The 27869-nt window shown below is 34.0% G+C and overlaps 1 protein-coding gene across 4 annotated transcripts in view; it reads right to left on the bottom strand.

Annotated features, from left to right (window-relative positions):
* TTC37 (tetratricopeptide repeat domain 37) overlaps positions 1-27869 on the bottom strand; it is an 80614-nt gene that overhangs the window by 19178 nt on the left and 33567 nt on the right. For all 4 annotated transcript variants that reach the window (XM_045999310.1, XM_045999312.1, XM_045999309.1 and 1 more), the window contains 19 exons: positions 26872-27125; positions 25606-25708; positions 23380-23556; positions 23146-23290; positions 22901-22979; positions 22755-22816; positions 22586-22642; positions 20941-21009; positions 18917-18991; positions 17934-18075; positions 15001-15094; positions 12083-12160; positions 9152-9276; positions 8430-8553; positions 7433-7654; positions 6229-6301; positions 4483-4536; positions 4185-4296; positions 1660-1788 (listed from right to left, as the gene is read on the bottom strand). In XM_045999310.1, the coding sequence (XP_045855266.1) occupies positions 1660-1788; positions 4185-4296; positions 4483-4536; positions 6229-6301; positions 7433-7654; positions 8430-8553; positions 9152-9276; positions 12083-12160; positions 15001-15094; positions 17934-18075; positions 18917-18991; positions 20941-21009; positions 22586-22642; positions 22755-22816; positions 22901-22979; positions 23146-23290; positions 23380-23556; positions 25606-25708; positions 26872-27125 (2174 nt within the window). The remainder of the gene's footprint in view (positions 1-1659; positions 1789-4184; positions 4297-4482; positions 4537-6228; positions 6302-7432; positions 7655-8429; positions 8554-9151; positions 9277-12082; positions 12161-15000; positions 15095-17933; positions 18076-18916; positions 18992-20940; positions 21010-22585; positions 22643-22754; positions 22817-22900; positions 22980-23145; positions 23291-23379; positions 23557-25605; positions 25709-26871; positions 27126-27869) is intronic.

The raw sequence follows: 27869 nt of genomic DNA, 5'->3' as shown, positions 1-27869 counted from the left end.
CATAGCATATACCCTCCTCAGTGTCCATCACCTAGCCACCCTATGCCTACCCCCCACTCCCTAGCAACCCTCAGTTTGTTTTGTGAGATTAAAAGTCTCCTATGGTTTGTCTCCCTCCTGATCCCATCTTGTTTCATTTTTTCCTTCCCTACCCACCACAACCTCCCACCTGCCTCTCAAATTCCTCGTATCAGAGAGATTTAAAGAACTATGAAAGAACATAATCACTTTTTTTTAGTATATGTGCTGCCGAAGCGAGCACCATAATCACTTTTTTTGATTATGTTTCTACTTCACTGATTGCTACTATTTATTATTTTTATTTTTTATTATTTTAATTTAATTTTATTATTTTATTTATATTTTATTATTTATTATTTATTATTTTCTTCTGCTTACTTTGAGTATAAATTCCTCTTCCTTTTCCTATGTCTTAAGGAGAAGCTGAGATCATTGACTTGAAGGCTTTCTTATTTTCTAGGGTAGACATCTGATATATAAATTTCCTGAGAGCCGTGCTTTAATAGCACTGTAGGACTTTGAAATGTCTTTTTCCTTCTCATTCAGTTCAAAGTATTTTCTAACTTCCTTTCTGGCTTATTCTTTGTACTGGATTATTTAGAAGTATGTTACTTAGTTTCTAAATATTTGGGAATTTTCCAGGTATTTTTCTGTTATTGCTTTTTAATTTAATTCTATTATATTAAGATAATGTTTTTTACATATGATTTAAGCCTTTTAAATTTATTTAGAAGTTCACAGTAATACCTTTATTTATTTATTTCTAATCTATCATTATCTAATCAATCTAATCAATCTAATATTTATGATATTTAGAAGTTCTAAATAAATTTAAAAGGCTTAAATCATATGTAAAAAAATTATCTTAATATAATAGAATTATTTTTTACAATTTCCTTTTATCTACTTTGGTGGCTTATTAGCTATAACTTTATTTATTTAGTGTCTACTTTACATTTTAAAGTATTCATCTTTAATCTGCCACAGTTTACCTTTAAGTAATATTATACCACTTCATGTACAGTATAAAAATCTTACAACAGAATATTTCTGTTTCCCCTATTATTCTTCGAGCTATTGTTGTGATATGTGCTATATACAGTCCATTTTAAAGAGATTTCTAATGTGTCATCTGTGGATCTGTTTCTTTTTTCTTTTATTTTTTTTCAGTGTTTCAAAATTCATTGTTTGTGCACCACACCTAGTGCTCCATGCAATATGTGCCCTCCACAATACCCACCACAAGGCTCACACCACCCCCCCCACCCTCTACCTCCAAAACCCTCAGTTTGTCTCTCAGAGTCCACAATCTGTCATTGATTGATTTATTTCATTATGGGTAGTACTTTTCTATATCTCTGCATGGGTATTGAGTTTTAACTGAATACGAGACACTATAAATTTCACCTTGTAGAATTCTGAACATTTTTGTATTCCTGTAATGTTCTGGAGCTTTGTTCTGTATGCAACTCAGCCTCTAGAACATGATTTCATCTTTTCAAGACTTGTTTTTAAGCTTTGTCAGATGAGATCATTCAGCCTTTAGTGCGGGGTTAATTATGCCCACTACTTTTTGTAATATCCTTCTGAGTAATGTACCCTGAATTCATTATGTATAAAATGTGTTTGTAAACTTACTTGAAGCAGAAACAGCAGATAACAGTGCCAAGTACAGATCCATTCTCTTTGGCTGAGTATTATTCACTAGAGCCAGTTTGTCATCAGCATGACAGGCTGCCATCAGCCCAGCCCAGACAGCAGGATCACCTAAACATAAAGAATATGATTAGAGGTCTTGTTAATATCAACATATTGCTAAAAACTATCCAAAGTGAGACTAAGAGTTTATAGATACCAAAAAATTCAATTAAAATAAAAATAAATTGTATCTGTAGAAAAAAAATCCATATTCTATATTTTTTAAAAAGATTTTATTTATTTATTTGACAGACAGAGATCATAAGTAGGCAGAGAGGCAGGCAGAGAGAGAGAGGAGGAAGCAGGCTCCCTGCTGAGCAGAAAGCTCAATGCGGGGCTCGATCCCACAACCCTGGGATCATGACCTGAGCTGAAGGCAGAGGCTTCAACCCTCTGAGCCACCCAGTTGCCTCCCAAAAGTCCGTTTCTTAAAGGAAACTAATTTACACTTCTTTTCAGACAACATATTACTATCCTTCAAGATCTGCCTTTTTTTCAAAATACAGCAGAGGATAAGAAACACCCTATTAAGTTCTTCCATGGCTGGTTAGCTCAGATGCCTAGAGTACTGTGCTACTGTGGAAAAGTCGATTATATTTACTTTCACTGGACACCAAGGGCAAGTCTCAAAGAGACACGTAGGTCATCATTCAAACCCTGTATTAAGGTTCAATCATAGAAAAAGCAAGATAATACTATTTCTCAGTTTTTAAGAAAAGTTCGAACCAAGGGAAATGTTCACAACAACTCCATTTACCTATGTTCTAACAGCCAAGCATAAAGTCATTTTATCATTCCAAGTGAAGCAATTCTAGAATTATATAGCACTTTATTGATTTGATCTTTCCTTCTTTCCTTCACACCTTGACAGCAGCTTCAGGGGAGGTGGGGAAGCAGCAGACTGAGGTAGTACTAATACAGATTATGCATACAGGTCCCTCTTTTTTAAAAAAGGTACTTGCAAAAAGAATTTTTTAAATATAATTTGCTATAAATACCTTCTAACATCACAGAAGCACTAACCTAGCAGAAACTGGATTTTTCTAATTTAATTCTAAATTCTTGGGATTATGTTTAAATTTCTGAAAAGATTCCTTTGAATACCAGCTATCAAAACTACACTTTGATATAGTTCTACAAGTTCTACAAGGACAAAGATCTATGATGATTAGGTATATAGCTACTACACATAACTACAATTAAATTTACTTTCACTGGACTCCAAAAACAAGTCTCAAATAGGAACTTATCTTCATTACTCAATTCCTGTTTTAAGCATCTTATATGATGACTCTAATTCCTTGAGTATGTATTTCTCCAGATAATACAGGAAAATAAGAATATCATTATAGAAGACCGGATCAGGGCAATCTCACCTTTCTAAAGTTTATGCCGCTCACACAATCAAAAGCTAACAGATCTTTTATCATGCTAGATCCATGGTAAAAATCCTTGACAGTAATTCTATCTAATACTTTATTGAAATAACCTCTAAAAATCAAAAACTTATCCAATGTGTAACAAAGACAAATTCAAATGTTTAGGGTCTTTTTTTGTTCTATTGCATAAATGAAACAAAGAATAAACAACAAGATGTTGGTCTGTTTACTTGTTTTATAAAGTAATCTCTGATTTATTAAGTATTTTGCAGTTAGGGCCTTTACAATTTATTGTGAAGATAACATTGGACTTATTTTGTACGATTTGTTTCCTAACAGTCCCTAGCCAAAAGCAAAAGGTTTCTGACTTAACAAATGTTTGAAGTGCTCTGCAGGAAAAAATTATTTAATTCAATATCTCATATTAAAAATACTATTATATAAAAATACACACTCATAGGTATTCCAGTCCTCTAGGAATGATAATGGAACGATACTGACGTGGTCACAGGTACTTGCTCAGTGATCAGTATGATCAAAGACACAAAGAAGAGCTAGCTCAGGTAAGGTCATCACCTTGACATTCCAACAGTTACCCCAGAAGACATATCTCCACTCTTTAAAGAGCTAACTACCCATAACAATAACTAAATAACTAAATATGTTATAAATATTATATAGTATTTATATTATATATATAATATATATATAATAATATAAATATAAATAATATAAATATAAATTATATTTAATATAAATATTAAATAATTTAGTAGCTGTAAGGTAAACCTCATTAAACCAGATGATGGAAAACAAAAAGAAAATTACTTCTTGAAAATACACAATTCAGAGTTTCAATAAAGAGTAATAAAGTATCTTTATGCAGATATGCCTTTTAGCCTGCTTCAAGAATCGGTTATTTCTTAATTATTAGCAGTTAAATGCAAGATAATCAAATAATATGCAAAAGCTTAGAATATTTTCTTAAAATTCCCTTATTTCATGAAATGCAAACTTTGTACCTACAGGTCACAAATGCAAAACCAGAAGAATCTGAATTAATGAAATGGATTATATTATATTCACCTGGAGAAAGAAAAGCTGCTTTCTGAATGGTCTTTAATGCAATATTTTTTTCAGTTTCTGCTGAACTGCTTCCCATAGCTAATTGATTTACTGCAGTGTACAGTAATGCCTTCTGCAAAAAGGAAAAAGAAGAGTGTTAACCAATTATCTTAGCTCCATGACTTTCAAATTGACTAAAAATAGGACTATATCAAGTACGATGTGACTTCCTAAACCTAGGAAGAAAAATTATTTTACTGTTTCATAAATAATATTATTTAACAACTAGGACATTTCCTTTGTACTGGAGAAAACTAACCTTTCCATGATTTGAGTCCAAAATATGAGCCACATTTCCTGCTATAGCACCTCCCTATAATAGAAAAAAATTATTTAGATAAATGTAAAAACTTACACAAATAAAAATTAATACTGATAAAAATATTTCCATTTAATTATTTGAAAAGCTGTTTAATCACATTCATAACTTCCAAACTCCTGAAATATCAAATGATTACTGCTTTAAGAGACAAGTTTAGTATTTTTTTAAATTTAATATATTTTTAAAAAACCTTTTCTACTATGATCATTTCAACTCTACTCTTTTAAAATACTCATTAATGGTGCAAAAGTTACACAGTTTTATACCAAACACAAGTACATACTACCTAACAATATAAAAGAAAGTAAAAGAAAGACTGAAAGAGAAAGAGAATCAGAATCCCAGAACTTATTTTAGGATTAACATGGTTTTACTCTATGGAAATATGGTATTTTAAAGTCTTCTGTAGTTCCTACTAAAATGAATAGCCAGAGCACCTTGAAGTAAATGACAGCTTCAATAACAGTCAACTCAAAACTGAAAATGAGAAAAACATATACATCATAATTTTTGTACAGTAAATCTGAAATCCTTAATTTTTAAATTCAGTTAGACATTTTACCTGAAAGAAAGTGCAAGTGAAAGAAAGTGAATTATGAGAATGATTTCATTTTAATTCAGAAGTATACTATTCTCCTAATTTTATACTGGAATTTTATCAGAAATGTCTTGCACATCATAGTTAGCATATAAAGAATGCTAAGAATAACCTTTAAAAATATGTCAATATAAAACAAATAGAAGACGGATTAAAAAGAAAACAGAAAACACAGCAGAATAGAAGGAGGATTCAAGAGTTAGATCTGGGATGATCCAACACCACAAATACTAACTGGTTTTTGCACAACTTATTTATTCTCTGTCTCAAGTGTTCTCTATAAAATGGACATGAATGGCAGCTACTTCATGCAGTTGTGCATTAAATGACAAAATATATATAATGGTTGGCACATAGTAAGTATTTCAGTCTAGTGTCTAATAACGATGTTCTTTTAGGTTCTCTGAACTACTATGTGCAAAAACAGGTAGGAATAACAAATAAAATCAGACCCGCACAGACTTCAGACAGTGGAATTATTAGATGTAATAAGTGTTCAAAACATATCAGCTACTACCATTATGTTTACCCACTAATTAAGCAACTATGAAAGGACATAGTAACCACAGAAATTAACAAAATACTTTATAGACCCCCGAAAATATCTGGCTACTATGAACTAAAATACATAATCCCTCTCATAGAACATCAATGACTTCATGTTGAGATTCACATTTTTAGATGTTAGACATTAGCAATGTCCTAGTTCTTATTTTCTTACCTTTGTAGAACTTTTAAATAAAACTATCTTTTGGGATTCAAAAAACCCAACAGTTATTTCTTCCTAAATGGCAACATTATAAACATAACCGAATCACATAGCCATTAACATAATTTGCATGTATTTTTAAAAAGCCCACCTACTTCTTTGTATCTTTCATAATGCCCAGAACAGTTCAATAGCACAGGAAAGAAACTCAATGTACTACTTATCAAATGACTAATAGCAAATCTGGTAAAAGAACAGAACTCCCTTGTTGCATTAATTGTTTCCCAGAAGGATAATGCTAATATTCTAAAAATGATAGTACTTACTACAGCACAAGTTACTTTATCTTTTTGCCAGAATTTAGAACATTACTTACCTTTGCACTTCGGTTAGTATACTGAGCAACTACTCGGGACAACAGAGACCAAAGAGCTGGATCAGCTGGGTTACTACAGAGATCATCAAAAGCAAAAGGCTTAGAGATGGGAGTCACTTGAAACCATGAAAAGTAAAAGTAACCAACATTTTATTTAGTACCTAAGTTCAAAATCTTGTAGACATCTAAAACAAGTTCGTATTAATTGTCTATGTGTGAATGAATGTGCCTTAATTTTCAGAAAACATATCTTCTAGATACACCAAGAGTCCTTATGAAAATAAGAAGGAAAAATCAGCAACATGATAATTATAAAGCCTAATCTAATTAAGCTAAGGAAATATAGTACGTTGTGTTCACGGAAAACACAGAGATGAAAATTGTGAAAGGAAAATAAATTTCATTTAGAACACTTTACTGCTGGGGTGCCTGAGTGGTTCAGTTGGTTAAGTGTCTGACTTTTGGTTTTGGTTCAGTTCCTGACCTCAGGGTTGTGTGATCAAGCCCGGCATAGGGCTCCTCACTCAGCACTGTCTGCTTAAATTTCTCTTCTGCTGCCCCTCCCACACCATTCATGCACACACACTCTCTCTCTCTCCAAAATAAATAAATCTTAAAAAAAAAAAAAAAGGACACTTTACTGCTGAAAATAAAACAAATAACCACTATTGCTAATAATAAGTGCTTTCTATTTTCTAAATTTGGAAGACATTAGTGAATGTTTGAGTGGCCAAAAAATTCCTAAAACTATCAAGTTAGACAGCATCAAATAACAAACGGACCATATCACTAACTTGAGAATAAGGAAGGACTTTTGTATTAAAATAACTTTCAGCATGGAGCACTGGGTGTTGTGTAAAAACAATGAATACTGTTACGCTGAAAAAAATAAATAAATTTAAAAAGATAAAAAAAAACTTTCAGGCCTTAACTTACTGAATAAGAGCAAACTTATTCAAAGTTAATGAATAAGTGCAAAATTTCTGTTCTCTTATCTCCTTATCAAATGATTTTTTTTAAAAAAATCTTTATAGATGAAATAATGTGTAGAGTCAGCTTCCTGGTCCTAAGTGCAATTTCAGAGAACTACATTCTGGTTTACAAAAATATATGTTTCACTCATTTTATATTCTTAGTAAGGTCCAAATGTCAAAGATTAACCCATCACGTGTAATTACCCCAAGTTCACAAGTACAGAATTTACCTGTGAACAGCTTTAGATGCTTGTCTCTGCACTGCCACACTGTGGCCTTGCAGTGCATAAATCGCTGAAATGAGAAGGCACTTTGGATAATCACTGTCTTTCTGTTTGATGTGCTTCAGCAATTCATTAAGTGCCGCTTTTGAAAGTGTAGCATCCTGCATTGTCAATCCAAGAGCACACAAGGCTTGAAGGCTTTCTGTGGTTGGTTCCTTTAAGATGGAGCTATAAATATTTTTAATTGTCTATTAGCCATAGTACAGTAGTCTGTAACTATTCAAACACATTTAACATTTAGTAAAAAAAGCAGTTTACTTAAGGATTTACCAAACTAAGCTCAGCTATATGATAAATATAAAACAGATTCCTTGGCTTCTGGGGACGGCAATTTCCCTAAATGTCTAAAGCAGTTAAAAATTCCAAGGGCCTTTCTTTTCCGTTCATTATATCTAAGTTTTAGTAACAAATGTAAATGGTGTTTTCGGGGCCGGCTTTTAGAAAAATAACCAGATAACCATATAAATAACCACAGATATCATAGGTTATTATTTTACTGATTTGTTCCAAAAACATAGAAATAGTTACAAGTTATACTGGTATATATTTTTAAAGCTTTAATTTTAAATGAAATTTATCAGGTTAACTTGAAAAATAAAGACAAAAAAACTCTTTGGGGACCAAAGAGGTTAAAAAATAAGCTAGTAGAACTCCATTAAAATTTTAAGATCGGACTAGATCAGATGATCTATTACTCTTTTAAACAAATAAATAATACACACAGAGTACAGGATGGTTTTGAAGGACTGGATGGACCCAGAGCTAAGAATTAAGCCATGATCTCTAGTTCTACCTATGACCATCAGTTCACATTCAGGTCAGTCCAATCCCTTTTATTCACCAAAAAGTTCCTACAACATTAAAAACCTCATTTTACATTGTTCCCATTTTTAATCCAATGTTTAATCGGGTCATGTTAAGTGCTGAGGTCAACTATACATACCATTTAAATAGCAATGTCTTGGCTACGTCCATTTTCCCTTGTTTATACTCCGTTATTGCCAGAGCTGTCAAGATATGGGCTTTGTCCCGCTCTGATTCAACAACAGACAAGGCCCTCTCATAGGCTATTATACAGAGTTGGAAACAAAACAAAACAAAATAAACACAATCCTGATTTGACAAACAGTGAAATTTCTGCCTTCTTAGTTCTATTTTTTTTAAGATCTAACTAAAAATATATCTTACTGTTTCCTTATTTTCAAGTGGATGGAAAAAGTTTTTAGATAATCTAACTTGGTTTAGTTGGTCCAAGGTGATCCTGGGGATATCGTTAGGATTATTATGAGGCATCTCCTAACTTCTATCTTCAGAATCTAGAGGGGAGTCTTCAAGGGATGAGAAATTTCCATTTAAGCAAAGACCTCCTTTCAAATGCTAACTCTACTTTAAGTGATCTTGGGCCTCAGTTTCCTTGTGTAAATAATTTAAGATAACACTCAGCTCATAACACTGCTGTAAGGACTATTCACATAATAATGTACTAAAGGAGGAAACAGATAAAAAGTACCTAATATTCCTGTCTCCTAGTTGGATTTAATAAACATTGCAACCCCTACTCCTATTTTAATGTTCCATCTTTCTGCATGTAATCTTGTTGCGATTAAATTCCACTCAGCCCTGGAAAAGTAAGATGTGTCCTTTAGCTTCAAGCAACATACTCACCTTTGCTGCTTTCTTTATATAGACCTTTCATAAATAAGGCCAATGCAAAACCTATGATGTCTTCTAACTCTTCAAGGGGTGTTGACTTAAAAGCCTGGATAGCTTTATCATATTCACCAATGGAACTAAGAAGCAAAACACAACTTACTTTTAGTAATAAAAACAATTTTGGCTTGTATCATAAGAATACAGAGAGATTATTATACCAAGCTTCTTTTACCTTCACATACTTCGTCTATCAGTGCTAAAGCCAAAGAAAAGACATGTTAAAATAGAAGGCATATCATTTATTTCAAGTAAGGTGTACTGGGGCAATTCAATTTCACGCTTTGTTTCTTTTAAATTACATGTGAAAATGATTAGTACTGCTAAGTTACAAAGTGTCTTTCTTATTAACAAACTTGAACTAAAATCCCAAGGCATAAAAATAATTTCAAGTTGACTTTTATACAGAACTCTTTAAGTTTAATATATTGATTGAATATTACCCTATAAGTATGGTTTTAGCATCTCTGAGAAGCTTAACAAGCATAAAATACTTAATTAAAATCAAACCTAACCTCTGTATAAACTGTTTACCTGCACATCCTTTTATTTTGAGAGTATAAAGATAAACTGAATTCCACAGACAAAACTATAGATTATCTTTTCTGTATTTAATAGGAAGAAAAGTAAAAATTATTACATATGATACTAAAGTCCAATACTTCTTTTTAAAGTTTATTTCATTTTATTTTTTGGAGAGAGTGCATGGCACATGAGCAGCACAGGTTGGGGGGGTGGGTGCGTGATGGAGAACAGGGGGAAGAGAGAGACCAAGAGAGAGAATCTTGACCAAGCTCCACACTCAATGGGGAGCCCTCCACGGCGCTCAATCTCAAGACCCTGAGATGGTGACCTGAGCAGAATCAAGAGTCAGACGCTTTCCCGCAAGAACCACCCAGGCGCCCCTTAACTGTAATACTTTTTAATAACAAAAAAATAATTGCTTTGCTTATTTATTTGCCATCACCTGCACAGGATGCACTGTGCCCTTGAGATTCTTATTTTTTGTATCCATCACTATAATCAGAAACTGTTTCTATTTTATCGTGTTACTGGAACTCTTTTTAGGAAATCCTTTTAATCTTGGGGGGGTGTGGGATCTAAAAATACAGGCAGCCTTTGATTCTAAAATTAGTCTCATAAAGGTGAAATATTTTAAAAATAAAAAAATTTTAAAGTTTTTAAAGTCAAAAAACCTCAAATTTTGATAAACATTTTGGTGAAGGAAAGTGGGCTACCTCAGACTGTACAAGGATACATACATATATTAAAAGCTTTTTTTTTTAAATAAACACTATCTTCAAACATGTGATTACTTTTGTAGATGTAGGAAAAGCACAAGGGGCTTCAACTTTATTTGTAACTTTTTCTTTGGGAAAAAACCCTGAAGACAATAGGCAATTTTAAGATCTGTTTTAATTGAGGAGTGACTATCATTAAATTATGCTGTATACTACTTACTGCATTTTGCATGCTTAATATATTTCATAATAAAAACAAATTTTAAAAGATATGATCTACTCTCTGTAGAAGATACAGATTTTTTTCTAAAATATTTACATTATATGGTGGGGCATCTGGGTGGCTCAGTTGGTGAAGCGTCCAACTCTTGATTTGGGCTCAGGTCATGACCTCAGGGTTGTGAGATCTTTGTCAAGCTCTGTGCTGAGCATGGAGCCTGCTTAAGACTCTCTCTTTCTCCCTCTGCCTCTGCCTTACCCCCTTCCTAAAAAATTTAAAAAAAAAATTAAAATATTTACATTATATGAAACCCAAACTAAAAACATGTACTTGTTCCATATAATTTCTTACAACCTCTCTTCTGCTACAACAAAACATTAAAAATGACAAAACTATCAACTCCTAAACACAACAGTTTAAAAATACAGGAGGGAATAGCAGTCGGAACAGTAATATTTTCCTATCTATGAATATGATTTAGTTACATAGTTATAAAAGAAAATAATTGGCTACCTCAGATCTCTACTATATACCTCTTTAAAAGATGTAGGCACTAGTCCCAAAATATCAAACTACAATTTTAACAATGTATTTCCAACTGGACCACTCAATCTGGGGGCAGTTCTCAGCTTGAGGAACACTTTCCTAAGTTGAACCAAAAAACTTCCCCACATAATACTTCTATGGAAGTCCTATAGATTTTGTTTTCTTCATTTCATTCTAATTTTTTAATGCTGTCATAACAACTTGTTCATAACAAATTGCTACAACAAAAGCACTTAATATTTAGATTTTAGACTGTCAGGAAAATTACTTTAATAAGGTGATCTCTTACTAAGTGAAATCATTGATCATACTTGAGTTTTTAATTCTAACCTCTAAAATAACTGGGTTTTAATCTTTTTTCTTTCTTTCTTTCTTTTTTTTTTTAAACTCTTTTTGAAGTCAAAACTCTTGGAAAACCTGAAGAAAGCTAAATGGCTCTCTCTCCATCCCAAAATGCTCATACACAAAAAATTTTTTATACTATTTCTAAACAGTTTCTGGACCCTCAATGGCCATTCCCCAGGTAAGTATAAGCAGCAAACAAATCAGAATAAATCCAACTCCTCTTCCAATTAACTAGGGTTCTGTTATAACAGACAGCAAGTGCCTCTCTTTGAAATGTTCTCTTGTACAGACCACAACCATCAGTTCTAAATCTGCTTCTCACTAAAACACAGTGGCCTTAGATATCGATGTAGGAACAGGAAACTATTAGCAAAGCCCAGTATTGAGGGAATTATGTATCCTTGGGAGATTTTCAGCCTACTCATTTATAAATGTCCCACTACTCTGGAAATTCGTTACCACCTCACTAGTCCCATAGCTTTCGCCAGAAAAATCTAATAAAGTCACAGAATTAATGGGAAAAAATGTACTTACCATAACAATCTTCCATAATTTCTTACTGTAGCATTGTAAATATCTTGGTCTTCCGCAGTCTGTAACAATAACATTGCCCTTAAAAAGGACAAGGTTTTTTAAGTTACCTATGTACAATAGTATTCTTTCCCTCTTCCTCCTTAACAGAGATTTTTAACTTTTTCTTTGGGAAAAAAACCTTGAAGATAATGGACAATCCTATAGATTTTTGTTTTCTTCATTTCATTCTAACTCTTTAATGCTGTCATAACAACTTGTACACAACAAATCGCTATAACAAAGGACTTAATATTTAGATTTTAGACTGTCAAGAAAATTACTTTAATAAGGTGATCTCTTACTAAGTGAAATCATTATCATACTTGAGTTTTAAATATTCTAAAAAATTTGATCTAAATATGGGAAATAATGGTGTATCGATTTTAAGTTTTGACATTATCTCAAGAACACAGCAAACAATCTTAAAAATATTTATACCACTAGTTTGATTTAGGAAGCCAGGAAATTGTGTGCTTTCATGTGCCCTTACCTGTTACATACAGAAAAATATTAAAGCTGTATTTAGTTAAGAGAGAAAATAATCATAAGGAGCCCCTAAAGGTCATATTATTTTTTTTTAAAGATTTTATTTATTTATTTGACAAACAGAGATCACAAGTAGGCAGAGAGGCAGGCAGAGAGAGAGAAGGAAGCAGGCTCCTTGCTAAGCAGAAAGCCCAATGTGGGGCTCAATCCCAGGACCCTGGGATCATCATCTGAGCTGAAGGCAGAGGCTTTAACCCACTGGGCCACCCAGGCACCCCTAAAGACCTTATTTTTATATTCTGTGTTTAGTCCCTTTGGGACAAGCAGAAAAATGTCTTAACAACTAACAGGAGTTGGATATTTTGTAAGATTTTTGTTTATGCTTTTCTGCTTTTTTTAAAAATAATTTTTATTTATTTAACCCAGAGAGAGAGAGAGAGAGAGAGAGAGAGAGAGCGTGCACAAGCAGGTGGAATGAGAGGGAGAGGGAGAAGCAGGCTTCCTGCTGAGCAAGGAGCCTGATGTGGGGCTGGATCCCAGGACCCTGGGATTATAACCCGAGCTGAAGGTAGTCACTTAACCAACTGAGCCACCTAGGCGCCCCACTTTTCTTTTCTGTTTAAAAAGGGTTATCTAGGGGGCGCCTGGGTAGCTCAGTGGGTTAAGCCGCTGCCTTCGGCTCAGGTCATGATCTCAGGGTCCTGGGATCGAGTTCCGCATCGGGCTCTCTGCTCAGCAGGGAGCCTGCTTCCCTCTCTCTCTCTCTGCCTGCCTCTCTGTCTACTTGTGATCTCTCTCTGTCAAATAAATAAATAAAATCATTTAAAAAAAAAAAGGGTTATCTAGGGATAAATACCCAAGGAAAGTTTTTAATATGTATGATGGTAAATGAAAAACAAATATTTGCCAAAGCAGTCTAAAAGACAGTATTATATAGTATATTAAAAACTGTAATGGTTAGATTTACACCTACTTTGCGTTTTAAGCTTCAAATAGTTGTTTGAAGCAGAAAACAACAGCAGTATCAGTCAAGGAGGAGTGGTGCCTATCCACATGCCTGTGGAGCTGCTATTTTAAGTTAAAGGTATAACTAGTGCTGGATTAACAGTGTTTGTGATTATAGTATGTAGGAAAAAAATAGCAAGTGCTATAAAGCTGTCCAGTTTTGTTTAAAAATCCTGCTCACTGTTGCGTTCTACCATATTTCTACAGTTTATTTATAGGTGGGTTTATTGTAACATTGAAAGAAACAGACTTGTGGTTTTTTCTAAATCTCCACATACACCTGGAAAAATACCTCCTTGATTAGACAGCCTCCAGTACCATCTAGTGATGACTCCTTTGAACTACCAAGAGATCCATAAAAGGACGTGTCAAAGCATTTTAGGCACTTCAATTATTTTTTATCTGACAAGCCTTCTTCTAAGTATTATTCAGATTTAGGGCAATGATACGTGCACTCAGGACTTTAAGTTTTTCACTTAGTGCTCACAATGTTAAGAACAATTTTCTTATTTATCAATCAATTCATTTGCAGAGAATAAACCTTCAAGTGGACTTCATTTCCTACGCTCCTGGTTGGTCATTTTACTGAGCATACTGTCCTCGTTTCTTCAACATGCCAAGTCCACTCCTGTGTCAGACCACTTGCTCTTGCTGTTCCTTCTGCCTGGATGCTCTCGTCTCTTAACCAAATGGCTTAAAGTCTCACTTCATTCACTCCAAGCATCACCTGCCTCCTTAGGAAACCTGTAACTCTTAAACCTGTCTCAAACTCACTAACTGCCTTCATGTTCCATGGCCCTTTACCCCATTTTGATTTCCTTTCTTAGCAATTATTACCATCACAGATGTTGATAAGCTCATCACATGTCTCCCCACCACCAGAACGGGGGCTCCATGAGAATGGAGCCTGTGTCTGTTTTATTTCACTGCTAAATTGCCAGTGCCAAGGACAATGCTTGGCACAAAGCAGTTCAAAAGCTACTGAATGAATAAAATACAGATCTTAAATTCAAACAAATATATCATAATGTTCTCATTGCCTCTCTGAATGAAGCAACGTGTTTTTTAATAAAGCTAAACAAAGTCTAAAGTGAAAGACTTTTCTAAAACAAAATCTGAGAGGCTTTTTAGTTTGCTTTTTGGGTTTTTTTTTTCCCCTTTTCCCCCTCTCTCTCCCTCTCTCTCGGATTGAGCCATAGAAACGCAAATACAGCTGAAAATTTAAAATTGCATCTTTCCATCTTACATTCAAAGATATAATAATAGATAATAAGAGACCAGGAAAGGAATCAGAGCTTTTGTTTAGTACCTTCTTCATGAACTGAGACTAAATTAAAAAAAGGCCAACTAATAAATAAGGACCGCTTTTAATTAAATGTAGAGTTTACCTTTGGTATGCCTCTGTGGCTTCCTTTTTCAGTTGTAGATGTTCATTTAAGTAACCCAACATTGTGAAAGCAGGAGCATAATTCTGAATTCTTTCTGAAAATCCAAAAAAATCTTTTCTTTACATGTGCATGGTAGTTGTCATAAAATGTTAATTTTCAATATCTTACATGCTAGATTACCTCCTAAGATCACTAGCATTCTTAAGAATAATCTGTTATTTATCTTGACTATAAAATACTAGTAATCATTTTATAACTTCTAAATGATTGAGTATTTTATACTTATTTACAGCTTCTAGTTGAACCTGAAAGTCTAAACATTTTTATCCCCAAAGTGTAATAATTTGAAATTGTAGTTCATGTTAACACTAGTCATAAGCCTTATAAGGAAATTCAGTTCTTTGGCTAACGAAGCTTTCCTGCAATTTTCTTGATGGTTCTGTTCCAATTTCTGTGTGTTAAAAAAAATGCACTCAGTACTGTACACTAGAAACCCAGGATGACTTGGACACTTTCAATGCAGTATTTTGAAATTTTAATGTCAGAAAACATCACGTATGTGCTAGCATACAGAGAAACACATCTGATTTACTTAAAAGTAGTATTGGGAAATAAGCCTTCAAATCCCTTAAATTGTTTTTTTTGTTTGTTTTGTTTTGTTTTTTTTTTAAGATTTTATTTATTTATTTGACAGAGAGAGAGATCACAAATAGGCAAAGAGGCAGGCAGAGAGAGAGGGGGAAGCAGGCTCCCCGCTGAGCAGAGAGCCCGAGGTGGGGCTCTGTCCCAGGACCCTGAGATCATGACCTGAGCCGAAGGCAGAGGCTTAACCCTCTGAGCCACCCAGGTGCCCCAAATTGTTTAGCAAAGTGCAGTGCAATCACAATTTATGTGATGGGTAGACTCTAAAGTTAAAGCACAAAGTGAAAAATCACATAGCCAAAGTTATTCTTGAAAACTCCTGAAGTCACAAAAGAGAGGAACACCAAATCTGAGTCAAACTAAGAAGAGATTTATGCCCTCCAAGCACACTCACTCTGAGGAAAACTGTCAGCAAGACAAAGAGACTGCCTGCATTCTCTTTGCTCCGCCCCCCTTTTTCTCCTCCTTCCTTCCTTTCTCTCTTTCTTGTTCATTTGTTCATTCATTCATTTATGACAAGGTCACATAGAGTTGAACTTAAGTATGATATATTAATATCACATATAGTGATATGGTACCACTATAGGATAAAAAAACTGGGATCTTCATATTCTGTGTTCATTGTTTTAGGTATCTGAATTTTGTAGAAAGCTAAGATTTACGTCTCTGTATAAATCCTTAACATGTTACCCATTCTTACGGAAAGCTCACAGTAAAATTTCTGATCTATATACTCTCACAGAGGCTCTAGATATTCTTTAGTCATTCATTTTGGCACACTGCCTAATAAGTAGTGCTCTGAAGTGCTGGGATTTGTTTGTCAACTAACTGCCTTCTGCTCAAGTGTCCCAGGCTCAATGCAGGAAGAGTATTATAATCCTCTCCATACCTATGATGAGAAATTTTCTCCTCTGCTTTTCAGTTTATCTGATTCTTCATAATATGCAAGTGTCCCTGTGCCTGCTTAAACTTCTTACTTCTTTATTTGTCAAGGGATAAATAAAAGACTAGTAAAACTCACATTTCTTGAGCATCTAGGCTATGCCAAGTACTCTGCAAAACATTTTGTATAAATCATTGCATTTAAACTCTAAGTAACAGACACTTTCATTCTTGTATTATAGATGAAAAAACTAAAATTCAATTGTACAATATGCCCAAGGTTTCATCATAGCTACTAAGAGCCAGAGTAGAGATTAAAACATATTGGTACTTTTCCACCCCCCCAGCCCCCATCACAAGTGCACTCCTTAATCTCCTTATCTCACCTATCCCCTCTGTACACCTCCCCTCTAGTAACTACCAGTTTGTTCTCTATAGTTCTTGGTTTGTCATCTCCCTTGCTTATTTTTTTTTTAAGATTTTTATTTATGTGAGAGAGAGCATGAGAGGGGAGAAGGTCAGAGGGAGAAGCAGACTTCCCATGGACCTGGGAGCCCAATTCGGGACTCGATCCCAGGACTCCAGGATCATAACCTGAGCTTGAAGGCAGTCACTTAACCAAGTGAGCCACCCAGGCACCCCCTCTCTTGCTTTTTAACTTTGTTCATTTGTTCTGTTTCTTAAATACCACACTTGAGTGTAATCACATGGTATTTTAGTCTTTCTCTTTTGACTTATTTGACTCTGTCCCTATTTAGCTTATTTCATTTAGCATTATACTCTAAAGCTCCATTCATGTTGCTGCAAGATTAAACTGTAATAAAACTAGTAGTTTTATTAAGGAAGAAAGGAAATTATTACAACAGAAGGTTAATGAAACTTCACCATTCTGTCCTTTTCCTAAACCTATATGTGTTTTTCCAGTATCTTGAAGAAAAATCAGGTGTTAAAGTAGGAGGTTAAACACACTAGTTTTGGGGGGGGGGGGACCAAAACCACTAGTTTTGGAATTTAAAGCAGATTATCACATTTAATGTTCACACGTCTACCACTTAGCAATTATCATCTCTACTTTACAAGGCTAATAGAAGTTAAGAGAAGTAATAAAATTCTCGGCCTAAGACTGCAGAGAAATAAATGGCAGAGAGAGAATAGCAGCAACTCAGGCCCATTAGGTTCCAAAATGCTTTCCACTACAACATGGGAATCAGTTTTATTGGAAGCATTAGGTAACAGCAATTTTCATCACTCTTCAGAAGTCATTTCTATAATTTGAAAAGGAGACTGCTTGACCACTGGGAGAAAAAAGGGCAAATTCATGTCTTAAGGAACACTAATATTTAATTTAGAATTAACTAATTTAAAAAACTAAATTGTTTCAATGGTTATTCAAATACTGAACACCTTACCTATGTATTTACTCAAAACAACTTGTGCTGCTGGAATAGCATTCATCTGAACAATGTTGTACCGGTACAGCTCTGTATCTCTGTTGCTTTTATCTTGCAGTGTCGTACAGACCCAGTACGCATAACCTATTGCTCCCTCAGTCTATAAACAGAGACAAAGTTAACAAGTAAACATAGCATAATAAATATACCAATAAAAATTATGAAACAGTAGACTTCAACACAGTAAATATCGCATCTTAGTCTTAAGTCCCCCACGGAGTGCCTCTAAATGAAGACTCACTATGATTCAGTACAACTAAGAGCATATTTAAATTACTTGCTCCAACCCTAAGTAGAAGAATCAAATGGGATTTAAATAAAGTGCAGAAAACAGTGTCACCCAATAGGGTTGATTTCCTTCTTCTCAGCACTGCTCTTACAGATAAAACTAATAATTACCAATCTAAAGGGTTCTAAATCACTTTCATAAATAATCAAGAAATGTCAACCAAGTCTAGTCCTTATCTCATGTTATTTTTTCCCTAGAGTCTAGGTTTCCATTCTAAATGACTACTTTATCTATTAAATTCTACGTCATTTCTTCATCAGCTTTTGAAAGATAACAGAAGACAAAAATGAGAAGTTCTTTAAAGACAGCGTATCTGTTTCTAAGACAGAATAGAGTAGAGACACTTGCCATTATTAACATCTGATACCACTCTGTATTCATTTTCTCAACAAGCATAATACTTAATTCATTAAAGAATCCTTAAGAATGGTCAAATTCTTTTTTTTTTTTTTAAAGATTTATTTATTTGACAGATAGAGATTACAAGTAGGCAGAGAGGCAGGCAGAGAGAGAGGAGGAAGCAGGTTCCCCGCTAAGCAGAGAGCCTGATGCGGGGCTCGATCCCAGGACCCTGGGATCATGACCTGAGCTGAAGGCAGAGGCTTTAACCCGCTGTGCCACCCAGGCGCCCCAAGAATGGTCAAATTCTTACATGCATACTGAGTTCTGTAGTGTGCCTGAAAAGATCCATAGTGTCATAACTTCCAACTGTCTCTGCAATAAGAGCCTATTAAAGGAAAAAAGAGGTTCTTAATGTGTTTAAAAGGAATAATAACGTAAGTGAAACTATTTGGAAGAATCAAAGGTATACTAGCTATGCTTAAAAGCAGAGCTAATTTCTTTTTTAATTTGTTCCCATGGCTCAAAGGACCAGAATGGCTTATTTTTTTTGTTTTTGTTTTTTTTAAGATTTTACTTATTTATTTGACAGAAAGAGACAGGAAGAGAGGGAATACAAGCAGGGGGGAGTGGGAGAGGGAGAAGCAGGCTTCCCACCAAGCAGGAATCCGATGTGGGGCTCCATCCTAAGACCCTGGGATCACGACCTTAGCCGAAGGCAGATGCTTAACGACTGAGCCACCCAGGTGCCTCCCAGAATGACTTGTTAAATTGGCCCTTAAACTGGAAAATGCTTTCAGAATTCCATCTGCAATCAGGTAGTAGTGGAATAATCCACATAAAATTCCTCAGAACACTGATAAAGTTGCACTACCTTCTCCCTTCGCTTTCACCCTTGATCCGTTCATACCAGTGTTTGTCTGGAGTAGGGTTCTTAATCATAAGATCACCTCAGATTCACCCAGATACGCTTTTTTTCTTTTTTTTTTTTTTAAGGAGGTCCTTACCCCCAGACTTCTAGTTTCCATGGACCTGAGGTAGAGTCTCAGCATATTTATTTTTTGAAGTGCCTCAGAATTTTAAATAACATACCTGTATCTTTAAATTTATAGACCATGAGGTAAGTTAAAATTACTTTCAAACTCATCTATCTTTTATTAAAAAATCATATATTACTAATATTATTTAAGAAATAATATTAAATCTCACTTTTACTGTTACCATTTAATTAAACCTACCAGTTAATGTCTGAAATAAATTATTTTTAAAAATAAAAAGAATTGAAAAATTAAAAAAAAATACTTAGGTGGCTCTGATCAGCATCCAAAATCTCCTGACCCAGAGCAGTACTACTCAAAGTCAAGTACCTGGACCAGCACCAGCACCTACGAACAGTTAGAAATGCAAACTCTTGGGCTCCCTGAATCCAGTAACTTACACAGAGATTAGTAGTAATGCCATTGCTCCCAGATCCTACCACGGTTCATAGAACTACAGTTCATAGAATTACCTCTCTAACTTTACTTGCTTCACCAATTAACTAGAATTTGACCCAAAAATCAAAAGTAGAAGAAAACATATCTAAATTCTGATTATTAATTTCCTGAGATGGGTGATGCTCCTGCTATTCTCTGAACCAAAACAATCAACCATTACTAATTCATTACAACTTCTCAACTAGGTAAGACCCTGGGGGCCATGAGCCAAGCCCCTGCTTTTTCAAGGTAGAAAAATGAAATCTAGCAGTGATTGTTCAGATAAAACAATCAGGTCAGTGATGGACTCGCATTTGTAACCAAGTATCCTGATTCCTATTTGGCAATACACAAATCTAGAGTGTGAACAGAAGAAGAAAACTCATAAACCACCATCAAATCAAATATGAAGGTTTTACAGAAAATGGGAAAACATAATCAGAATGATCTTCATTAATGTTAATGTTTTTGATAAATGTGCATTTAAATAACAGAGTTCTGGGTTTTTTGTTTTTTGGGTTTTTTTTTTTTTTTTTTTTTTTTTAGCTCAAAGCCTCCTCCACCCCAGACCAAAGCTTAATCATACAAGTTGTATGACCCTAGGCACAATACTTAGGATCTCTAAACTTTAATTTCCCCATCCATGAAAAGTTTAACAACCACCACCACCTCAAAGCACTGATGGAAGATTAAATGAAGTAATATATACAAAGAGACTAGCACAGTGACTAGCACAAAGGAAGTCCTCAAATGTTACCTCTTATCATTATTATCATTGTTATTTGTATTAATAGTTACTTATACCACTTTACATTAATAGGTTGTTTATATCCTGGATTATTAATAAACATATATATCTTACTTGTCCAATCCAGCACATTAAATAAGATGGATCAAGAGATTGAGCCATTTTGAAAGCTTCATGAGCTTGCTAGGAAATAAAGTAAAAAAAAATAACATGTCATTTTGTTAACTTAGTATTAAACTGCTTGTGTTTAAAAAGCATAAGAAAATAAGTAAGTCACACTTGTCAACATAAACACTTATAAATCTAAAATTTCATTGTTTAAACAAAACTAGCAATGTTTAAAACCGTGTTTTAACCACCTAGTCTTAAAAACCTCTAGAAAAAAAAACAACAGATCTCTCTACTGGCTTAGGGGTTCTGGTCCCCAATGAACCTCTAACCAATAAGTCTGAAGAACCTCTAACTAATCACCCATCCATTTGCTAGCCACAGTTTGACAGAAGTACCTACTACCCCCTCCTGAAGCTTAACTGGTAGGATAAAAACTAACAAACAATGACACATATCTGCTACTGGGCGAAAAAAGAATGATCAACATAAATCTGTGCCAAGCAGTCAGGAAACTTTAAAGATACCTCACTTGGACTCATTAAGTTACGTGCTTATTTTTCTGCTCCAAACACTTATTGTTACATGCTGCCTGATACTCTACTCAGTAACCTGTATGTGACAGCAAACAGTCTTACTGTTCTTATGAAAAAGGTAGCTCATGGACAGCAACTGAGTTGTGCTATCATAAAACTACACTCATAGCTTATTAACTAAGATTTAGCTTTGTTTAAATTTTTTAAAAATATTTTCACATTTTAAGATCCAAATTAATATTTTGGATCATTCTTCCTTCATTCCGTTTACAGGTTTTGAAGCAATCTAGGAGTGACTTAATTTATCCCTGAAAATATTATTGAAGCTATTTTAAAAGGATGATATTCAATATAACAGCCAAAACACAAAATTGTGCAGATGTGCTATTATCTACAGATTTATGGAAACTTTCTTTTTAAAAGCTTTTATTTATTTATTCGACGCAGAGAGGAAGGGGGGGGGGAAGAGGCTCCCTGCTGAGCAGAGAGCCCGATGCGGGGCTTGATCCCAGGACCCTGAGATCATGACCTGAGCCAAAGGCAAAGGCTTAACCCACTGAGCCATCCAGGCATCCCACATTTATGGAAACTTTTAAACATGACCTATAGACACGTTTCCAATTACTGTATTTCTCATTCTCTAATATATAACTGATCAGCCATGACAAATTACATTGTAGCATCTAAAGGAATTAATATCCACTAAAGGCCCAATCGAAATCACCCAAGTGGAGGTTAAACTTAAGCTGCAAGACAGTACTAATCATCCCCATGACTTCCTCTCCCCACCTCTAACAGATCCTATACCAAGCTCTTCTTACATGCGTATGGATAAAAAGAAAAACACCCAAATATTTCATAACTGGGTTTAAATGAAAACCCAACATAATCATAAAACCAGAATTTCTTCGGTTGTGTGGAAAGGAAAATAAATCTTACCCGTTCACTATTCATATCTATAATAAACTAAATGTCATCAATTATCTAGCATATAGGAGAGAATACTGAATAGACAATAATATTCAAAGTAATTCCCCACAAGAAGATGAGCGATTACAAAGAGGTCATAAATAATGTTTTTACTTTTAATGTGACAAAACAGACAATACATTTACCTCAATGTTTTCATTTGCAAGGTATAACACTCCCAAGTTGGTCCATGCAACAGCATTCTAAAAAACATATATATACACAATTAGGTTCCTGCCTACATGGCAGTCTTAGGAAATTATTAACACTAAATTCTTAAGTTCATTATCAATGATAGACACAAAGAACACCCACAATTTGTTCCGACTGGATAGACTTGATGAAACAATGTTGAGCAAGGGCGTAATTTCTAATATCTGAAAAATACAGAATTTGATGAAACTAAACTTTATTACCTAAAACCATCTTCTAAAAATATTGAAATGTTACTCAGTTCTTACCATTGTGACATGAAACCACTCCAAGAGCGTTCCAGTATAAGTGATTTTTACTGTCAAGTCTCACTGCCTTTTTCAGACACTGAAAAGTAAAATTGGATTAATTTTTATACTTGGAACATCAGCATTTATATCGAGATAAATGTGGTTTTACATGAAAAGACAATAGTATCTACTTTATCAAAAACACCTATCAGAAAAGCACTTTGTTTTATAAAAAGTTTATAAAAAATTTCTCAAAACCATACATGTAAAGATTTCTCCAACAACTCTTTAGGATCATTTGTATTGCTGCCTGTTTCTGCTAGATGTTGTGCTTGGCGATAATAATTAATTCCAAGATCACACCATGTATTAGACGTAGACATCAGTTTTAACGCACGACCATAACACCTATGGAAATATAAAAATAAATGTTACATTTTGTTAAAAATGTCCTAATTCAAAGTGAATGTCATTAACTAGCAATCTTTGTAAATTACCTTCCTCCAAGATGGAGGAGCTCTTTCTTCTTTAATACTTGTTTGCCTTCTTTCTGACCTAAAAGGACTCCTAAAATTGTAACATTCACTTTAGACGGTGAAACAGCATACAGACTGGTACAAGCATCCCCAACTAGCTTCCAAAGGCAAGAGACATCAGCTTGATGTTGCAGAGCCCTAAAGAAGACAAACAGTGTGATTCTTACAAATTTTTTCCAAACAATGGAAAATTTCTCTCTCTCATTATAATCTGAACTATGAACTACTTCCTTGGTTAAGTGCAGTGAATGCTTTACTAAATTCTTTCTAAATCGATCAAATTTTATCACCTCCCTATTAGGAAGAAGAAAGGAAGGGCGGGAAAGGGAGGAATTGATCATTTTAAATGCCAGAAATTTTGCAAACATGTGAAGACCCATATTTATTGAAGCAAATAAGACTGAATGCACAAGCTTAAAAGAGTAAGTAAAAATATTAATTATGGTGATAAAGGTCACTTCTTTTTAGAATGAGAAAAATCTCAGCTATCCATTTCTCTTCAGTTTTCTCTTCTCAAGATCTTAGAAATAAAACACGAAAATTTCACTTAAGCCAAATCTCAATAATCAGCTATCAAACAGCTATGTTACTGGCAGATGGACAAGCAGATGGAACATTTCTCATAGCCTTTTCTACTAAAAAAGTCCATCCAAAAATCATTTTCCAATATCTTCCTGAGAAATAAGATTAATTATGGCAGTCATCGCTGAAATCCCACTGTGAGGATCAAGAGGAAGGACAACACCATTTGTAGTTCCTCTGCCCAAATACCTTGCATGATTTCTAAAATTGACAGCATGATAGAGAGCATAATCCTAAGTAAAATAAGTCAGTCAGAGAAAAGCAAATACCATATGATCTTACTCATATGTGAGATACAACAAACAAAACAAATGAGCAAAAAAAAAAGAGGGACAGACCAAGAAACAGACTCTTAGCTAAAGAAAACAAACTGATGGTTACTAGAGGGGTGGTAGGTAGGGGAATGGAGAAATAGGGGAGGAGAATTAAATAGTACACTTGTTGTGGTGAAAAGAGGTAAAATAAAGTCAAATAAAAAATACCCAAAAGTTAAAAAAAAAAATTGACAGTATGAAAGAAGAAAATAGAGTGGAAAGAGAAACAGAGGTAATTTCAACAGCCTAAATTCTTATTTTCTTTAAAGCTCAATAAAAAAAATAAAATATTTGTAAAGTGAAATAACTTCTACCACCCTTATATAAGAATTATGGTAATATGAACTTTTAAGTCTAGAAGTAAACATAAATTTGGGGATTATCACTTAAAAAGTTTCATAGACCTCCATTTAATTAGCCATGAATGCTATAGGCTACCCAGAACACAATTTCCCATTGTCAGAAAGGCAGTATTTATATTTCAAATATCATCACTGAAAGGTTCACATTTACTCTTAAATACTAGTCCAAATGAAGCATGCCCTCTTCACAATATCCGGTCCTCTTTGGAAAGATCTCTATTATGTGAGACTTGAAAAGCAGCAATAAAAGTCTGTGGGAGAGAAAAGGCTAAGGTTTTTTTTTCATATTTGGTTCATACTCAAAATCAATTCTGGAGCAACCAAATCAACAGGAACCAGAAGAGAAGACAAGTAGGAAAAGAAAGGAAGGGGAGCACGAGAAAGATGTCTAAGAAAAGAATAATTCAAATATATATGTATCAGACTTTTAAAAATCATCTAACACAACACTTCTATTTAGCTAGTGACTTTTCAGTTCTATAAAATACCAGATTTACTCAGATTTTTCTGATTCCCTTAATATTAGACATCACTTTTTTTCCTACACAGATTCTCTTCAGGAAAAATGAGATTGCTCATTTCCCCTCCACTGCAACCCTACCAATATACCTAAAACAGGCCCTTACTATCAAATATAACACTGATACGTTGTAGCCAAGCTGCCACTTCCCTGACAGACTGCTTCCCATCCTTCCCTAGCATCTAGCATGTCAGCTGCTACTAAGAGCAAGAAATTCTATCTGTTCCCCAATACAAAATTAATACAATATGTATGGTACAGAATTCATTGGCTAGTCCCTTATTCTTTATGTTTGATATTCTGAATAATGATTGCTTTATCTACAGAATAAACACAGAAAAATTTTCTAACTTTGGCTTTATTATAATTCTAGAAAATAAATACAATGAATAATAAGAGTAATACGAACCAAGTAAAATATTCCAGTGCTTTTTCAATGTAGTCTACAGCTTTCCCATCAAGATAATCAACGAGAGCTGCTTTTGCCATCATGAGATGGCATTCGCCCAAACCTAAAACCAGGTTAAGTTTTTAGTTATTAAAACATACAAGAAACACTTAGAATAAAGTTGAAAAAAAAAAAAACAAAAAAACATAGTGGTGTGATATAAAAGCCACTTTCCAAAAACAAAACTCAGTAGTATTGTATAAAAATTATCTTTAAGTATGGTCTTGCATACATTTAGTATGGAATTCAAATGGCAAGATTCTGTTGGAGTAAACATGTACTAAAAGTGATACAGATCTATGGAAAATAATTTCCTTGGCTTTGGGCAAGTTACTTAACTCAAAACCTCAGCTTTGAAAATGCTACTGAATGCTTCTCTCCTTCGTCTTACTATTTATTAACTATTATGAAACAAGATTTGATCTTTTTAGATTCAAAACTGGATAGCAAACTACACTTTAAAACTTCAATTAAATAGCAATCTCCCCAAGTGCCCAATAAAGATTTAATAATTAATAAATTAATTTCACTTGAGGGAAGTTTTTCAAAATTTAAAAAGAAGTTTTCAAGACCTAAGTCACGTACCACTTTCAACATACACTATTTCTGACTTAAACCATAATTGTTTCATTTAAAAAGGAAAAAGAAATGGAGTAAAGGACACGTAATGGGCTCCAGGTTTTTAAAAATGGTTAAATATAATCATATAAAATTTAGATTATATATGGATGGTGGCATTTTACTTTATATTACCAAAAATCATTTGTTCAAAAGGAGTAGATATATACAGACAAACTGAAATTAATTTAGATAATAACAAAACAATATAAGTTGTCCCTGAAGTTCAAAAAATGAAAAAAAAATCTCCTATAAGTTAAAAAGTAATTAAAATGTATTGAAATATTCTGAAGATATAGTAAATTAATTATTAAAATATAAGAGCAGGGAAACTCTTGTTTTAGAGCTCCATCAAATAGCTATCATACTATTTGATCTACAAGTTAAATGTTTATCATATTACTATTTATTTACTGTTATGAAACAAGATTTGATTTTTCTATATTCAAATCTATAAAACAAGCCGTACTATAAGAGGTCCATGAAAAAAGACACCTTGCTGTTGACAAAAGAAATCCTTTTCAGGTTACAAAATACATTCTGGAAGACGTTTACTCAAGGATTTTAAACTCCAGTATCACAAAAGTCAAGGGGGAATTAAAAAATTACCTTTCAAAGCTGGCACATAATCTTCTTTCTTTTTAATGATCAGCTGGTATTGAGCTACCGCCTCCTTATATTTGCCTAGGATTTGCTGTATTGCTGCAACCTTAAACACACTGTATGTGGATTCTGGGTTCAGCTCACTGGCTTTTGTGAAGGATTTCAAGGCTGTCGTATAGCCACCTCTGCTTAAGTATGCCTCTCCTAATGACTCCCAACAATTGAAGTCCTTTGGGTCTGCCCTTAATGCTGCCTGTAAACTAAAATTTCAGTAAATAGTAAGTGAACTAAAGATAAAAGAACTACTTCCACATCTGAAAAGAAAATAAAAAATAAGTAATTCAACTAAATCACACATATCCATGGTTCCTTCTATTTATAAAAGTGCTATTTAAAACAGGTATATGGGACAACTGGGTGGCTCAGTCAGCTGAGTGACGACTCTTGATTTCAGCTCACGTCATGATCTCGGGGTTGTGGGATGGAGCCCTGTTTTGAGCTCCACACTCAGCAGGAAGTCTGCTTGAGATCCTCTCTCTCTGCTCCTCTCTCCTCCCTTTATGCATTCTCTCTCTCCAATAAATAAATAAATCTTAAAAAAAATAAAGCCGTTATACCTTTTCCTTTTACAACTTGAACATATATTTTTATAACTTGAATATTTTAATACTAAGAAATTTTATTACAAATTTGGAATGAATAAGAACAAAATACCTTTTCAAACAAGTGCTGGTCAGAATTTTTTTCCTTGACTATCTGGAAGAATTCCAGTTTCCCACCAGAATAGGTATATATCTCCATATGCCTCATGACAATTAATAATCCCCCACTGATCCTTCCACCAAAACAGAAATATCACAGTATTATAGGTATTGATATAAATCAGAAACTTTATCTTAGTCCAAATACATATATATATTTGTTAATGTTCTCACAAATTGGAGGGAAAAAAAATAACTGCTACAACAATTTGTTAGGTTCAGAAAAAAGGTACTTTCTAATCC

The sequence above is a fragment of the Meles meles genome, chromosome 3 (genome assembly GCF_922984935.1).
Source record: "Meles meles chromosome 3, mMelMel3.1 paternal haplotype, whole genome shotgun sequence".
Lineage (NCBI taxonomy): Eukaryota > Metazoa > Chordata > Mammalia > Carnivora > Mustelidae > Meles > Meles meles.
The sequence above is the reverse complement of the archived record's forward strand: the minus strand, read 5'-3'. Positions and strand labels throughout refer to the sequence as shown.